The sequence below is a fragment of the Aureococcus anophagefferens genome, assembly GCF_000186865.1.
Source record: "Aureococcus anophagefferens unplaced genomic scaffold AURANscaffold_16, whole genome shotgun sequence".
Lineage (NCBI taxonomy): Eukaryota > Pelagophyceae > Pelagomonadales > Pelagomonadaceae > Aureococcus > Aureococcus anophagefferens.
The window spans coordinates 203,857-219,669 of NW_008705576.1; the positions used below are offsets into that span (position 1 = coordinate 203,857).

Here is a 15,813-nt window from a genome sequence, read left to right on the forward strand (position 1 = left end):
GCTCCGCCGCGGCGGCGTCGCGCGCGCGGTCGTCGGCGACGGCGACGTAGGACGACGGCACGCAGCCCACGGCGCCGGCGACGCGGACGTGGGACCAGCCGTCGTCCATGGCGTCGATGACCTCGACGCGCTCGCCCGCCGCCATCGTCGCGTGCCACTCCTCGGACGCGACGAAGGGAAAGACCGCCGTGCCGAACGTCTTGCGCTTGGGCCCCGGTGCCGCCGCGAGCGCCGCGTCGCCGTCCGCGTCGTCGTCCGGCGGCGCGGCCGCGAAGGCCGCGTCGTCGTCGTCGTCGTCGTCGTCGCCGCCCATCATGACCAGGGCCGGCGGCTCCGGCGCGTCGGCGTCGACGGGCGCGGCCGCCGCGTCGGGCTCGGCCGCGACGGGCTCCGGCGGCGCCGCGAAGGCCGCCGCGAGCGCCACGGGCGGCGGCGCCGCGAAGGCCGCGGCCGGCGGCGCCGGGTCCGCGCCGAAGGCGTCCTCCAGCAGCTTCTGCGGCGACGCGGGCTCGTCGCCGTCGACGGCCGCGCCCGCGGCCCGGAGCTCGTCCTCGAGGGACCGGTCGACGAAGGCGTCGAGGCGCGGCGTGCCGTCGGTTTCGGGCGGCTCCCGGGGCCGCTCCGGCGTGCCGTCGACGATGGTGACCCCCTGCACGCGGTAGTCCGGGCGCGCGTCCTCGTCGTCCCTCGCGAAGCCGCCGAACGCGTCCAAGACGTCGCCGCCGGGCGCGCCCGCGCCGCCGACCGACGACCGCCAGAACGTCAGCCGCAGGGGCCGCGGCGCCCGCTTCAGCGTCGCCATGAGCTCGTCGAAGTCGTCCGCGGTGACCTCCGCCGGCAGCGGGCGCCCGTGGACGGCGACCAACCGGTCGTCGTGGGGCACGAGCGCCGCCGCGGGCGAGTCGCCCCGCGCGCGGTGCACGACGACGGCGGACCGGCCGTCGGCGGCCGTGAGCCGGAACTGGAGGCCCAGGGGCGCGTCGCCCTCAAAGTCGACGGAGTGCGCGGCCGGCGGCCGCGCGAACGACAACGCCACGGGGAACGAAAAGGTCGCGACCGCGTCGCCGAGCCGCGCGGACGCCTCGCGGAACGCGGCCGCCGCGTCGCCGGGCAGGGCGACGCCGTCGACGTGCGTGAGCTCGTCGAGGACCTGGAGCTGCGCGAAGCACTCGCAGGGCGCCGACACGTCCCCGAGGCGCACGACGTCGCGGCCCGAGCTCTCGCGCGCGAGGACGAGCGCAAAGTCGAGGGGCGCGCCGTGGAAGGTGACCTCGCGCCGCGCGCCGTGTTCGACGCCCGCGGCGACCATGGGCGCCTCCTCGTCCGTGTCCTTGGCCTCGACGCGGCTCTCGCCGTCGGTGTAGACCTTGGGCTTCCCGGGCGAGAAGAGGCCCGCGACCTTGGCCTTGAGCGACTTGGGCGAGCTCGTGACCATGCGCGGCGCGTAGGGGTCGTCGCCGCATTGTTCCTTGGGCTCCGTGAGCTCCGGGAAGCGGTGCGCGGCCTCGACGTCGTCGTCCTCGCCGTCCGCGTAGACCTCGATGGCGCCGTGGTCGATGAAGGAGATGTTGTCCGGCCGGGCGCTGAGCGCCTTGCGGTCGCCCGCGGTGAGCGCGACGGGGTGCTTGATGCGGTAGTAGCGGTCGATCATGAAGGCGACGTTGAACGCGAGGCCGACGGCGGCGACGGGGACGACGTCGCCGTCGCCGACGCCGACGCCGATGAGCTTCAGGATGGCCATGCCGTAGCAGCACACGTTGTCCGGGTAGCGGCTCGGCATGTCGTCGTAGTCGATGCCGCCGCGGTCCAACAGGAACCGCGACACGTCCGACGTGTGCGTCGCGGACGCCAGGAGCAGCGCGCCCTTCCCCACCTGGGCAGCACAAGGGTGATTCAACGTCGCTTCAACGTGAGTGTTCCGCGCGCGCGCGTTCCGGGGAAAGCATCCACGCTTCGAGAGCGTTCCGAGAGATGATCGCCCGTCCAAAAATCAGCCGAAACGAGTGGGAAACGGCCGAGATATGAGCCTTTGAAGTTGGGAATTTCGCTCTCTTGTGCTGCCCTGTTCCCCGCGGGCCCGAAGACGGGGTGGCGCAGCTTCGCGATGTCGTCGTGCACGGGCTTGTCCGCGAGCGCGTAGGTCGCCGCGTAGTAGCCCGACCCGACGACGCGGACCGCCATGAAGACGAACGACGCCCAGAACAGGCCGCCGTCGTAGGTCTCCATGGCGAAGGCGACGTCGAAGTTCGTCGTGAGGATGCCCAGCACCATGATCCCCAGGAGCCGGTGGGACCAGCGCGTATGGCCGCTGAGCGGCAGCACGAGCATGCCCGCGATGGTCAGCAGGACGACGACGAGCGCCCAGACCGGCAGCTCGAGGCTCGCGCTGTCGCTCTCGTCGTCGTCGCCGCCGCCCGCCGCCGCGCACGCGGCCGCGGCCGCGTCGTAGTCACAGGCCTCGACGGCGACGAAGGCGCTCTCCGCGAGGCCGTAGGCCGCGACGAGGTCGTCCTTGCCGTAGTCCGCGAGAAACGTCGCGACCTGTGCCGAATTCAAATCTTCAACTCGACTTCAATGTGAGCGTACGCGAATGTTTCGACGCAACTTCTTTGGCTTCGCTTCGAGAACTCGATGAGAGCAATCGATTCGTCCAAAAATCAGCCGAATCGACTTCGATTTGACCGAGCTAGAGCATTCTCAAGTTTGGTCAGGACCACCCAAACCAGTGGTTGAATTCGGCACAGGTCGCGACGTCGCCGACGTCCGCGGCGCCCGCGAGGTCGACGACGTCGGCGCCCTTGATGGACACCGTGGCGTCGACGCAGACGTGGGTGTCGCCGCAGGCGTAGGCCTCGTCGAGGCGCCGCCGCGCGGGGCGGCCGCCGGCGGCGGCGACGCAGTTCGCGGAGAGGCCCGCGTCGCCCTTGGGGACGCCCCAGATGGTCTCGAAGACCTTCGCCGTGAGCTCGACGCCGCCGACCGTGGCCTTGTCGCTCTTGCAGTCCGAGACGTCGGCCTCGGCGAAGACGTAGGTCGCGAGGACGTCGTAGGTCTCGGCCGCGTCGACGGTCGCGGCGTCCGTGGGCTCGGGCGACGGCCGGGGCGTGGGCCGGGGCGTGGGCTTCGGCGGGCCGGCCGTCGGCGTCGGCTCGGGCGTGGGCTTCGCCGACGGCCGGGGCGTCGGCGCCCGCGTCGGCTCCTTCGCCGTCGGCCGCGGCGTCGGCCGGGGCCGCGGCGCGGCCGTCGGCGCGGGCGCGGGCCGCGCGGTCGTCGGCCGGACGGTCGTCGGCGCGAGCGTACTCGGCGCGTAGGTCGCGGGCGCGCGGGTCGGCGAGTTCGTGCAGCCGCAGGCGTGGCGGCAGGCGTCGTGGGCCGTGAAGCCGTCCTCGCCGACGACGTCGCACCGCGGGTGCCACTCGGCGACCCAGTCGCAGTCCTTCCAGGGCACGCCCTTCTTGTGCCAGTTCGGGTTGTCGACGCAGCCGGGCTCGATGGACGGCCGCGACGTCGTCGGCGACGCCGACGGCACGCTGTATATCTCGCCGCCCTCGAGACAATACGAGAACGTCTCCTCGTCCTCGCCGCCGCGGAAGTAGAAGTGGTGGTTCGACGTGAGCCCCCGGTACTCGAAGGAGAGGTCGCCGGACGTCGCCGGGTCGCCGAAGGTGAACACGACGTCGAAGCAGTGGTCGATGTCGGGCAGGCACTTGTAGCGGCGGTCCGCGTGCGGCGGCGCGACGGTGGCGACGCTGACGCCGTCGGACACGGACTCCCAGGACACGTCGCCCCAGCTCGCCCCGTCGGGGTAGAGGCGCATGGAGAAGAGGAGCTCGTCGTCGCCGGGACAGGCCGGGGACGGCATCGCGCTCGGGGACGCCGTCGTCGGCGCCGCCGTCGGCGCCGGCCGGTCCTCGGGCACGCACGAGAAGCACGTCGCGTCGCAGCCGACGCGCGCGGAGACGCCGGCGTCGTCCTCCTTGGAGTCGCAGCGGCCGAGGTCGTCGCCGACCCAGGCGCAGCCCTTGGCCGGCGACCCGCTCTTGTGCCAGCTCGCGGAATCGTCGACGCAGGCGTGCGCGGTCGGCGCCGGCGTCGGGTCGGGGCGCGCCGCGCCGGCGTCGTCGCCGGCGCCGCCGCCGTCGTCGCCGTCGTCGTCGCTGGGCGTGCAGGCGTAGCACGTGGCGTCGCAGCCGACGCGCGCGGAGACGCCCGCGGCGTCCTCCTTGGAGTCGCAGCGGCTCAGGTCGCCCGCGATCCAGTCGCAGTCCTTGCCCGGCGAGCCGTCCTTGTACCAGCTGGCGGAGTCGGCGACGCACTCGTGGGGCGCCGCCGTGAAGGTCGGCGCGGGCGACGGCTGGTTGAGCGCGCAGTAGGCCTCGACGTCGTCGTCGGCGAAGTAGTCGATGTACGAGAGCGAGCCCGACGTGAAGCAGGGCTCGGTCGTCGTCATGTAGTACTGCCCCCCCGCGGAGATGTAGTGGAGGTAGTAGCCCTGGGCGTTGGCGTAGGAGCAGCGCTCGGAGCAGCAGTAGGCCTCGCCGCTGAGCTCGCGGATCTTCTCGAAGCGCTGGTAGCCGTCGATATCCATGAACGCGCAGCAGTACTTGGCCTTGCCGCAGACGTCGTCCTCCCGCGTCGGCGACTGGGACGGCACCGCGGTCGTCGGCGCCATGGACAGGGTCGGCCGGGGCGTCGCGGAGCTGTAGAGGGAGACCTCCAGATGGTCGCCGACGACTTCAAAGTACGCGGACATGGGCCGCGACGCCGCTTCGTCGCCGACGTCGAGCATGATGTTCTCGCCGTCGCCGAGGAGCACGTCGTAGAGCGAGACCGTGTCGGGGTGGCCGTCGACGACGAGCGTGTTGCCGTACTTGCCCGTCATGCCGGACGTGTAGCTGAAGGAGCTCCACCTGTGTGGAATTCAACCACTGGTTTGGGTGGTCCTGACCAAACTTGAGAATTCTCTAGCTCGGTCAAATCGAAGTCGATTCGGCTGATTTTTGGACGAATCGATTGCTCTCATCGAGTTCTCGAAGCGAAGCCAAAGAAGTTGCGTCGAAACATTCGCGTACGCTCACATTGAAGTCGAGTTGAAGATTTGATTTCCACACGGAGCTCCACGTCAGCAGCGCGCCCGCGTGCGCGGACCGGAACTCGACGAAGAGGTGGAAGTCCTCCGTCGCCGTGCCCACCATGAGCGCCACGGGGTAGCCCGGTTCCAAAAAGCCCGCGTCCGTCGCCTGGATCGTGTACGCGCAGGGGCTGCAGAGGGGCGACCCGGCGTCGTCGTACGGCTCCACGGTCTCGACGTACTTCGTGAGCAACCAATCGAAGACGGCCTTGCCCTCCACCGTGAAGTGGTTGCTCAGGTCGTCGGCGCTGATGCCGCCCGCGCCCATGGGCGAGTAGAGGTTGCCGTACTCGACCCAGTCGTCGTCGTCGTCGTACCACGCGTTGACGCCGCCGACGTCGTCGACGTCGTTGCTGACGTAGGACGCGTGGTTCGCGCCGAAGTTGTGGCCCGTCTCGTGGACGAAGCTCGGGTCGTAGTTCGTCGCGCCGAGGTTCAGGAACGCGCCCTCCTGGGACACGTAGCCCGTGCCCGCGGCGCCGTTCGCCTGGCAGTAGGGGACGACGACGACGTTGAAGTCGTAGGACTCGCGGTCGTAGCCCTCCGCGAGGGACGCGTGGGCCGCCAGGACGTCGAAGGCCTCGGGGTCGCCGTCGTAGCCGCCGCCGTACCAGTCCAGCTCGTCGTGGTCGTCGCACGTGCTCTGGTCGTAGTCGACCTCCAAAATCGGCGTGATCGCGACGTCCACCGTGAAGTTGCCCCAGCTGTTCGCGGTCCAGAAGTCCTGCGCGAGCGCGACGACCTCCTCGAGGTAGGAGATCACGTCGCCGCCGTGGTCGCTCGCGATGAGCTCGTAGTCGTAGGCCGTCGCGCAGTCGTCGCTCGACGGGCAGATCACGGAGACGAGCATCGTCTTCGCGCCGACGATCTTCTTCGAGTACTTGTCGGCGACGCGGGCGACGGCGCGGGGCCGCCCGGCGGCGAGGCGCGCGAGCGAGCCGCTCTCCGGGAGGGCCTCCGCCGCGGCCTCCGCGGCGGCGACGGAGGGGAAGGGCACGTCGCGCTCGCCGCCGCCGGAGCAGAGCGCGCGGCGGCCGCGCTCCCGGCAGCGCGCGGTGCCGCCGGCGGTGACGAAGACGCCGTCGACGACGGCGCCGACGGCGGGGCGGCCCCGCGCGGGGCCCTCGACGCCCGGGCCCGCGTAGGGGAGGATCGACGACGAGCCGTCCGCCTCCCGAAGCCGCGCGGTCGTCTCGGTCCGCGACCGCGCGCGCGCGTCCTCGCGCCGCCGCGGCGTCTTGACCTCGACGATGAAGTCCGCGGCGCCGACGAAGCCGCGGTCCGCCGCGCAGCTCGCGGGGAGGTCGGGCTCCGCGCCGCGGAGGCCGTCGAGGGCGAACGACGCGTCGACGGCGGCGGCGTAGTCGCCCGCGGCGACGAGGGACCGGAGCGCGCGCAGGCGCGCGTCGCAGGTCTCCTCCGTCGCGTTGCGCAGGACCGCGTCGTGGGTCCGCTGCGCCGCCTCGGGCAGGCGCCGCGCGACGACGCTCGACCGGCGCCGCTCCGCGAGGCGGCGCCGCAGCGCCGCGGCGGCGTGCGCGGGCGGCGGCGCGGCGGCCGCGGCGGCGCACGAGAGAGTTACGGCGTATATGAAGCGCATGGTTACGAGCGCATGTCGTGGCTCTTCGCCCTGTCACGGTGCAAACCAGACGGGCTGCCCACAGAATTTTGGGGAAACTTGAAAGATACAGCTGTACGTGCCGTGATCAGGTCGAGATGGGCCACCTTCGATAGCTGCGGAGCAGCGAGACTTGCTTTGCTGCAGCGATGGAGCCCGCGGACCCGGCGGATCCGCGCACGTGGACGCTGCAACGCGTCGTCGGCCACGGCGCGGCCTGGTCCCTCCTCTTGCCGCCGGCCACGCGCGCGCTGGCGCCGGCCGCGCGGCGGCTGGCAGGAGAAGACGTCCTCCTCAACGCGCTCGCCGCGGCCTGGCTACCGACGCGCCCGATGCACGCCGGCGCGCTCGGCGTCTTCGGCGGCGCGCTCGAGGACTACCACTGCCGCGTCGCGTACGACGAGGCGCGATCGGAGCGGCGCCTCCGCGAGCCGCGGCTCTGGACGGCGCGGACGCTGGTCCCGTCGCTGCTCTTCTTCGCGCACCCGGCGCTGGCGTGGTGCGCGCTCGACGGCGAGCTCGTCGGCAGCAACTGCGCGCTGGCCGCGCTCGAGGGCCGGCCCGTGCGGCGCTGGCCCTTTTTCGCGGTGCTGGACGCCGAGCGCCCATCGACGGACGGGCGGTGTTGCCGCGCGAGGTACCTCGACCACCGGCCGGCGTCCGAGTGGGCCTTGCTGTACCGCCGCGTCTCCGGCGGCTACTACGAGGTCGAGCGGCGGCCCGAGAATAGTAGGTGGGAGGTCGTATAGCCCCCTTGAGTTCCGCGCGAATCATCAGTTCTCCGCGGCGACCCGCGCGGCGGCGTCCGCGCGGGGGTCGTAGTTGTTGTTCACGAGGTGCTGCATGGTGTCGGCGAGGAACACCTCGATCCTCGATCCGACGCACGTCCGGCAGCGCGCCTCGGTGTCGCAGGGGAGGTGCCGGACGAGGATGTCCAGGCGGTTCACGCAGTCGGCGTGAAGGCAAGTGCCGCCGGCGGCGCCCGTGCACGCCCCCGGCACGCGCGCGGAGATGGTGCGCGTGTGGACCATGAGATTGCGCAGGCCGCAGTGCTCCCCGTACGCGCCGAAGGAGATGACGCCGCGTTCGTCCAGGGTCGCCTCTTCGACGAGGACGTTCTGGGCGCAGACGGGGCACGTGTAGCCGACGTGCGGCAGGCGGTTCGAGCCAGTGTCGAGCCAGTGGCGAAGCCCCTGCATCACACAGGGCTGGCACAGCTTGTGCCCCGCGGCGCAGACGCCGTAGTCTTCGATCGACGGGGCGAAGGGGCCGCGGCAGGCGATGCAGCGATGGGCGCGCGCGTTCTTCGGGCGCGCGCCGCAGGTCTTCTTGTGCTGGCTCCACGCCGCCTTCTGGCACTCGCGATTACAGTAGCTCGGCCCGCCGCACGCGCATTTCTTCGGCGCGTCAGAGCTCCCGCAGAACTCGCACGCCCCGACGTCGAGGGGCACCCCGGCGGCCGCGCGGCGCGGAGCGCGCGGAGCGCGCGGCGACCGACCGACCGACGCCGGCGCCGGGTCCTCCGCCGCCACGCCCAGCAGCTCGACCTCGCAGGCCTCGATCGTGGCCTTCACGGTGCTGAAGTCCACGCCCAAGCCCCTGGCGACCGCGCGCACATCGTCGGCGAGACCGCCGCCGCTCGTGAGGCCAGACTCGACCAGGAGAATGTTCACGCGCTCCCGCGCCGACGGCATCGTGGGGCCTTGAGAGTCACTCGACCATGCCGATCCGGACTCGAGGGCTTGCCTGGGCGGGCTGCCTACTTACTAGTAGATACTATTGTAGGCTAAGCGGCGGAGAGCATGGGTGCTGCGCCTCGATAGAAAAACGCACTAGGCTGCAACGCTGCTAGCATGTCGCTGCCGCACTTGGTCGAGGCTTACCCCGACGAGCCTGCGGCGGAGCTCGCGCGCTTCGCCGCCGCGCGGCCCGGCAAGCCCGCCGACGCCTTGAAGCTCTACAAGCGCTACCGCAAGTGGCGCCGCGAGGACGGCGCCGCGGACGCGCTCGGCGCCGCCGCGCAGCCGGCGGAGGCGCGCGACGCGCAGTTCGCGGCCCTCGGCGGCCGCGTCGGCGGAAGCGACCGGCTGCTCCTCGTCGAGGGCGCGCGCTACGCGTTGGACGTCCCCGCCGAGGCCTACGTCGCGCTGCTCTGCCGCCGCATGGACGAGGCGCTCGCGAGCGACGCGTCGACGCGCCTCGTCGTGCTCATCGACGCGCGCGCGGGCACGGGCTGGCCGAACCCGTCGGCCCTGAAGCTCGTCGGCTTCCTGCGGCTCTGCGCGGGCGCGATCCCGAACCGCTACCCGGAGCGGCTCCGCCGGGTCGTCGTCTACCCGCTGCCGGGGTGGGCCAAGACGCTCATCGGGCTCGTGACGCGCCTGCTGGAGCCCGTCACGCGCGACAAGATCGAGGTCCTCGCCGGCTCCGACTCGAAGGACGCGCCGTGCCCCGCGGGCCTCGCGAAGCACGTCCGTTTGGACGCCATCCCGGAGCACGCGCGCGCGCGGCACGCGGCCCTCGCGCCCGAGGACGCGGCGGCGCCGGAGGACGTGGCTCCGGAGGACGCGGTGAGGTAAGGTCTAGCGCGGCGCGCGGTCGCACGGGACGTCCATCTCGAAGCAGGCCAGGGGCGCGCAGCCGTCGCAGCCCGTCTTCCAGCGCCAGAGGTGCTCGCGCCACGCGTCGTCGACGGGCACCATGAAGACGCTGAGCCAGTCGAGGGGGGGCTGCGCCCGGCCGAAGTCGTCCTGTTTCGCGCCGTGCCAGGCCCGCGCGCGCGCCAGGTACTCGTCGGGCGACGACAGCGGGTTCACGTCCGCGTTCGCGACGGCGACGCCGAGCGTGCTCGGCGGGTACGCGTCCCGGTACCAGTCCAAAGCGTCGTAGTAGCGGCTCAAGGAGAAGTAGTACGTGTCCATCTCGATCCACCGGTCGACCTTCGAATTCCGCAGCAACGCGAGCAGCTCCGGGTTCGTCTCGTATTTCCAGGGCGCTTCCAAGCAGGGCGCGTTCTTCACGTAGGGCGCGTCCTCGATGCCGAACATGGCCTGGACCGCGACGGTGATTTCCGTACGTTGCTCGTGGACGGCCTCCGAGAGGTCGTCCATGACCTCGATCCATTTCGTGAAATTCGCCAGCGTCGCCCGCGGCGCGCACTCCGTCTCCTCGTCGAAGTGGATGCCGGCGAGGTTGCGGAACGTGCCCCTGCCGCTGGCGACGAGGGCGACGGCGGAGTCGACGAACGTCTTCGGGCGTTCGAGCGCGACGTCGGGCAGGCCCCCGACCCACATGTCCGGATCCAGATCCATATCGGCCAGCGCCTGGAGCACGCGCTGGCAGCCCGGCGCCTCGTACTCCGTCATGTTGACCTCCAGCGTGCCGTTCACCCTGTCGACGTACCAGCCGCAGCCGCCCAGCATGACGCGGTCGAAGAGCCCGCGCCAGGACGCATTCCGCAGCTGCGCGAGCGTCCCCGCGACGTACTGCGGGCTCGCCGATGCCCAGACGGCGACGCGGCGGTCGCGCTTTGCCGAGGCGGACGCGACGACGAGCGCGATGGCGCGGAGGCTGCGGCCGCCCATCGTGAGGGCTGCCCTAGGGCCCTCATCAGAATTCTCGACTCGGAGCCTGGCCGGGGGTCTCGAGAGCATACATCCCCTCGAGAGAGACACGACACAAGGCAGACACTTAACAGTCGTCGAGCTCGTTGCGGAAGCGCCGCTGGTTCTTGTCGAGCTTGCAGAGGGCGCAGTAGGCGCCGAACCCCTCCGCGGCCGCCCAGGCCGCGCCGAGGAGGTAGGCCTTCTGCGCCGCGTATTTCAGGGGCGCCTCGGCGAGCGCGAGCGCCGGCCCCTCCGTCGCCAGGCGCAGCGCCAGCGCCGCCACGGTGCCGTACTGGAACATGCGCTGCCGCGCCTCGACGCGCGTGAGCTGCGCCTCGAGTTCGACGGACCGCGTCCGCAGCGTGAGGTCCCCCGCCTCGATGCGCTTGATCGACGCGTCCGTCGACGCCAGCCGCCGCGGCGCCGTCACGAGATGGTTGACGTCGATGGGCCGCCAGCCCACGCGCTCCAGCAGCTCGAGCACGCCCGTCTTGTAGCGGCTGCCGTCGCGCAGGTCCGCGAGCTCCTGGAGGTAGGGCGCGCTCAGCCGCGTCAGGTCGTAGCCCGGGTCCAGCGACTTGCCGATGCCGTCGATGGTCGTGATGGCCCGGAAGATGAAGGTGAACTTGGGCGGGAAGACGAAGGGCCGCTCCGCCTGCGTCGCGAAGAGGTCCTTGCCGATCTGCGCGCGCCGCTCGCGCCGCGCCGCCCGCTCCTCCTCCTCGGACATCTCCGTCTCCCACTTGGCGCCGTCGTTGAGGCCCGTGACGCCGCCCGCGTTCTTCGAGTCGACCGTCGACGCGAACGACTTGACGTAGTTCGTCGCGATGCGCTCGATGGAGTAGCGGTCCAGGCCCGGCCGCAGCACGCCCATCTGCTCGAGGGCGTCGCAGGCCGTGATGGGCTGGTTCTTGTAGAGCGAGTAGACCAAATCCACGAAGCCCTTCTTCACGTCGGGCTCGATCGACTCCATCATGCCAAAGTCGTAGTAGATGAGGCGCCCGCCGGGGCAGCCCTCGTCGACGGCGACGTTGCCCGGGTGGGGGTCGCAGTGGAAGAAGCCGTGGCGCGCGAGCTGCTCGAGGTAGGACGTCGTGAGCCGCTGCGAGATGAGCGGCAGGTCGACGTCCATCTTCTCGAGCGCGGGCACGTCGTTGATCTTCGTGCCCGGCACGTACTCCATGACGAGCACGCGCGACGTGCAGTACTCGTCGAAGGTCTTGGGCACCTTGACCCAGGGCAGGGGCTTCGCGTTGCCCGCGCCCTCCTCGAAGGCCCGGCGGAAGCGCTCCGCCGCGTCGCGCTCCACGAGGAAGTCGATCTCCCGGTAGAGCACGCCCTCGGACGTGTCGGCGATGCCCCGCCAGTTCGACGACACGCCCTCGTTCTCCGGGTCCACGCGGTCCGCGACGGAAGCGAGGAAGCGGATGTTCTTGCAGTCGACGTCGAACTGCTCCACCAACCCGTCGCGCTGCACCTTGACGACGACCTCCGTGCCGTCCTTCAGCGTCGCGCGGTGGACCTGGGCCAGGGACGCGGCGGCTAACGGCGTCGCGTCGAAGGACGCGAAGACCTCGTCGAGCTTGTTGATGCCGAGCTCCTCCTTGACGATGGCGACCTGGGCAGGACAAGGGTGATTCAACGTCGCTTCAACGTGAGTGTGCCGCGCGCGCGCGTTCCGGAAAAAGCATCCACGCTTCGAGACCGTTCCGAGAGATGATCGCTCGTCCAAAAATCAGCCGAAACGAGTGGAACATGGCCGAGATCGGAGCCTTTGAAGTTGGGAATTTCGCTCTCTTGTGCCGCCCCGATCGCGACGGCGCGCGCCGTGGAGAAGCAGGGCACCTCGTTCTGGAGCGTCGCGAGCTCCGCGATGACCTCGGGGGGCAGCACGTCGACGCGCGTCGACAGGAGCTGGCCGAACTTGATGAACGTCGGGCCGAGGTCGAGCAAGGCGTCGCGAAACAGCGCCGCGAGCGCGCCGCGCGCGGCCACGGCGTCCGCGCTCTGCTTGTCGGCGAACTTGCGCCGCTGGCGCGCGACGCGCCACCCGAAGGACACGGCCGTGCGCCAGATGGACGCCGTCCGCCCCGCGGCCCAGAGCCGCCGGCTCCGGAACGCTTTTCGCGGTTTTACGTCGACGGCCGCGAGCGCCTCCGCGGACAGGATCGCCGCGTAGTCGTCTAAAGCCTCCTCGTCGACGGCGAGCTTGGCGACCTCGAGCGCCGCCCGCACCTCGAGCTCGCCGAGGAACGCCTCGGTCTTCTCGAGCGTCGTCAGCGCGAGGTCCTCGAGCTCCGCGCCCGTCGCGGCGATCTTCGCGCGCACCTGGTCGTCGAGCGCCTTGCGGTACTCCTCCGTCTCCTTCAGCCGCGCCTCCAGCAGGCTCTCCGTCTCCTTGAAGCCCAGCGTCGTCGCGCGCCGCCCGATGTCCGTGAGGCGCTCCATGACCGACGAGCCCACGGGCGTGCCCGGCGCCGCGGGCCGGGCCAGCGTCCCCTGCCTGCGGAGCCGGGGCAGGCGCGGCCGGCTGGGGCCCCAGGACGTCGCGCCGGGGAGGAGCAGGGCGACGACGAAGACTAACATATGTGTTCTCAGCGGCTGGATGGCCATTGTCTCGGCTCGATCTGCAAGGAGCCGACCTCGCCGACGCCTTCGCCGCAGATTGGCAGCGCCGTCGCGGTCGCTCGCGGACGTCTCGGAAGAGACTTCTCGTTGGCCGTTTGTGCTGGTCTGGTTGCGTGCTCGGCGTCGGTAGGTGCGTGAGCTGTTTCGACGCGCGCGCCGCGTTCGCGCGCGCCGCGCGGCGAATTCGGCGCCGGTGGCCGCGCCGGGCTCCCGTGAGGCGTGCCGGGCGGCCGAGAGACGGCCGGAAAAGGACGTGAGCACAGCGTCGAGACAACATCTCGACGTAAAGTTCAAGTTGTGCTCTTCTTGCGGCTCGCCGCGTACGCTTAGCTCGTCTAGTTGAGGTCCAGAAGTGCTTGCAGGCCGACCAACAACCATGCGCTCGATTCTCGCACTCGCGCTCCTCGGCGAGGCGCTCGCCTTCGGTCTTCCCCAGCCTTTGACCAAGAAGACCGGGCTCTGCCAGCAGCGCAATGGCCTGAAGCCGGTCCCCGCTTCGCTCTTGGCCCCCGCACGGTCGCGCCAGTCGACGACGGCGCGCGCCGTGGCGACGAGCGGCGGCGAGGACTCGTCGATGATGGAGACGCTCAAGACGGGCAGCTTCTTCGCCCTCTGGTACCTCTTCAACATCGGGCGCGCGCGCGGCGCCTTTTCGCGCGTCCCGAATCTCGGTTCAACCTAGACCCGGCCGCAGGTACAACATCTACAACAAGAAGGCGCTCAACGCCATGCCCCTGCCCTGGACCCTGGCGACGGTCCAGCTCTTCGCGGGCATCCCCTACGTCGCCCTGCTCTGGGCCACGGGCCTCCGCAAAGCGCCGAAGCTCTCGACGGACAACGTGAAGACGCTCTTCCCCGTGGCCATGGGCCACCTCGGCACGCACATCGGCGCCGTGATCTCCCTCGGCGCCGGCGCCGTGTCCTTCACGCACATCATCAAGGCCTCGGAGCCCGTCGTGTCCGCGGCGCTGTCGGCCGTCATGCTCAAGGCGTACTACAGCCCGATCACGTACCTCACGCTCCTGCCCATCGTCGGCGGCGTGGGCCTCGCGTCCCTCAAGGAGCTGAGCTTCACCTGGCTCGGCTTCGCCGCGGCCATGCTCTCCAACGTGTCGTCCGCGCTCCGGGGCATCCTCGCGAAGAAGACGATGGGCGGCGGCGTCGGCGAGAACATGAACGAGACGAATTTGTACGCCGTGCTCACGATCATCGCCTTCGCCGTGCTCCTGCCCGTGTCCCTCTGCGTCGAGACGCCGGCCGCCGTGGGCTCCGCCATCGACGCGGCCGTCGCCGCGGGCCACACGAAGAAGGATCTGGCGGTCCTCTCCGCGCTCTCCGGCGCGTACTACTACCTCTACAACGAGGTCGCCTTCCTCGCCCTCGGCCGCGTCAACCCCGTGACCCACGCCGTCGGCAACACCATCAAGCGCGTCGTCATCATCATCGCGTCCGTCATCGCGTTCAACACGCCCATCTCCACGCTCGGCGTCGTCGGCTCGTCCATCGCCATCACGGGCACGCTCCTCTACTCCCTCGCCAAGCAGCGCTTCGGCTAGGGGGCGGGCGGACGCGGGCCACCCAAGCACCATCCGCGGCCCGCGCGCGCGCTCCGCGCGCGCCCGACCCGACCCCTCCGGGCCCCTTGCGCGCCAGATCCTCCCGTAAGTGCCACGGTCCGTTCGGTGCCGGGGGGGTTCGCCTCCACCCCGCGGTTTTGGGAGGCGTCGGCGGCACTGAAACCTACTACGTCGTGCGTTGAGAATAGGACTCCGCTCGAGTCCTCGCTATGTGTGCACCCTCTACCGGTGGAATCTGAAGGTCTTGGAGTTCATCAAATTCGAAGTTCTTAGTTGAATCATGATTGCGAATTTCTTTCATTCGAATTTCAATTCGTGAGTTGATATAATCGGTAACTTTTGAGCTAGTGGTAACATACGCATGATAGTCTGGTGACTCCATCACAATTTGCTGTAGTGAGTCATTGAAGCTTGCTTTCCAGGCTTCTGTTGTATCCGGTAGATCCTCCAAACTTCTCGGAAAATGCATGTCGTTTGGTTTGCTTGCCTTCTGAAACTCATTATTAGCCTTAGAATAGCTAAACTCCTTACTGGTGATGATACCCTTGGAAAAATGTCTGGATTGTTCCGAACTAAGTACACCAGTGTACCAGCTAGAGTTGCCCATAGTTGGGTCAGTTAGTTGCTGCTGCTTCAGCATGGCGTCTGCTGTAGCATCGGCATTAAGAAGTTCCTGGAATTCCAATTGCTTTTTGCTGATATTTGTATTTTGACGCAAGATACTAGTCATGGTTCTCACAGCATTGCCAATTAAAGTTATGCCATCTGTATTCCTGCGTTCCTCTGGTGACTGCTGTCTGAGAGTATCGATTTCAGCTTGCATTCTGGTAATTTCATCCTGATGTTCTTGTCTTTCTGCCTCTCGCTCAGCTGCTGCAAGAGCTTCTGCATCCCGACGAGCTGCTTCTTGACGAGCTGCTTCTTGCTGAGCCAGCTCTTCTTCTGTTGGCTCGGGTTGGTCTTGGGGTGGTTCATCTCCTTCGGGTTCACCACCTTCGGGTTCTTGCGGTCGAGGAGCCCTTGCGGCACGCGCGGGGTTACGTCTACCCCCTTGATCTGCATCCCCCATATTTCTGTTACGAGAAGAGATCCTTAAAGTGTTAGCCTGTTAAGCGAATTTTCCGAAGTTCCGCTGTAATTAGCTAATCTACCATGTAACGAAGGTAAAGAGTCTTGGGTCAGGATTAACGCTGTGGGCCCATAACCCTTGAGGGGAAATGGCAGTGTTCCTGACTTAGACTGAAAATGAAAAAG

General features: G+C 69.2%; 2 protein-coding genes across 2 annotated transcripts; one reads left to right on the top strand and one right to left on the bottom strand.

Annotated features, from left to right (window-relative positions):
- Positions 1–10,439: 10,439 nt before the first annotated feature.
- On the bottom strand, positions 10,440–12,802 carry AURANDRAFT_29234 (hypothetical protein; the record flags this gene model as incomplete). Its single annotated transcript, XM_009040769.1, has 3 exons — positions 10,440–11,072; positions 11,169–11,972; positions 12,173–12,802. 3 exons carry the CDS (start codon positions 12,800–12,802, stop codon positions 10,440–10,442), a joined length of 2,067 nt encoding a protein of 688 aa, XP_009039017.1.
- Positions 12,803–13,469: 667 nt separating this feature from the next.
- AURANDRAFT_3154 (hypothetical protein) lies at positions 13,470–14,526 on the top strand (the record flags this gene model as incomplete). The annotated part of the gene is made up of 2 exons (XM_009040592.1): positions 13,470–13,640; positions 13,696–14,526. Coding segments are annotated over 2 exons (1,002 nt in total), but the record flags the coding sequence as incomplete, so codon positions are not given.
- Positions 14,527–15,813: the final 1,287 nt, after the last annotated feature.